Source organism: Eimeria mitis, genomic scaffold (genome assembly GCF_000499745.2).
Source record: "Eimeria mitis Houghton genomic scaffold, Emh_scaff1424, whole genome shotgun sequence".
Taxonomy (NCBI): Eukaryota; Apicomplexa; class Conoidasida; order Eucoccidiorida; family Eimeriidae; genus Eimeria; species Eimeria mitis.
In genome coordinates, this window is record NW_013569171.1 from 10,839 (window position 1) to 11,473 (window position 635).

The 635-nt window shown below is 52.9% G+C and overlaps 1 protein-coding gene across 1 annotated transcript in view; it reads right to left on the reverse strand.

Annotated features, from left to right (window-relative positions):
• Window positions 1-480, reverse strand: part of EMH_0036700 (Protein phosphatase PTC7-like protein, related) — a gene marked incomplete at both ends in the record, with an annotated part of 4,472 nt that extends 3,992 nt beyond the window's left edge. The window contains one exon of the mRNA XM_013495114.1: window positions 346-480. Within this exon, the coding sequence (XP_013350568.1) occupies window positions 346-480 (135 nt within the window). The remainder of the gene's footprint in view (window positions 1-345) is intronic.
• Window positions 481-635: the final 155 nt, after the last annotated feature.

Sequence of the window (635 nt, forward strand, 5' to 3'; positions counted from 1 at the left end):
GTTGCGGCCACATATGTCGATGTTAAGAAACAAATGTTGGTACAGAAGCAGGCACAACCACACAAACAGCAAACTGGCTGTCTGCACCTCCGTCACAGCGACGAGAAAGGCAAGGACAAAAGAGATGGCGGCAAGCTACACAGGCCACAAGAGGTAACCACAGCACTACTTGGGTGCATAACGGGACAATGACGGGCGCCGTAAGTGAGATGCAAACAGGGGCCAGCATTGAGGCAAACAGTCAGTCAGCTGGAGCCAGAGAGAAAATAAAATGAGAAAAAGAGATGCACACAGAGAAACAAAAGGACGAAATGATGCCGAGTCAAGAAGCCAAATTCATCATACCTTAATCCCAGTAAGGGGAGGCGTATCCTCGCACCCCCGGCGGTCCCTTCTGGAGCCTCCGGTGGGTGAAGCCCGCAGAGGAGGGAAGATACAAGAAGACAGTCTGCCGACTTGCGATGGTACTTTCACCACCATGGCGTGATCTGGCAGAGACCCCAGGGTCCACAGTTTCTTCCGGAGGAGGTCATCATAGTCTGCTGCAGGTTTGGGATCGGGGGTTGCCTCCCTTGAATCCTGGTGATGACGTTGGGGGTGGTGATGCTGCTCTCCTTTTGTAAGTCTGCCTCTGA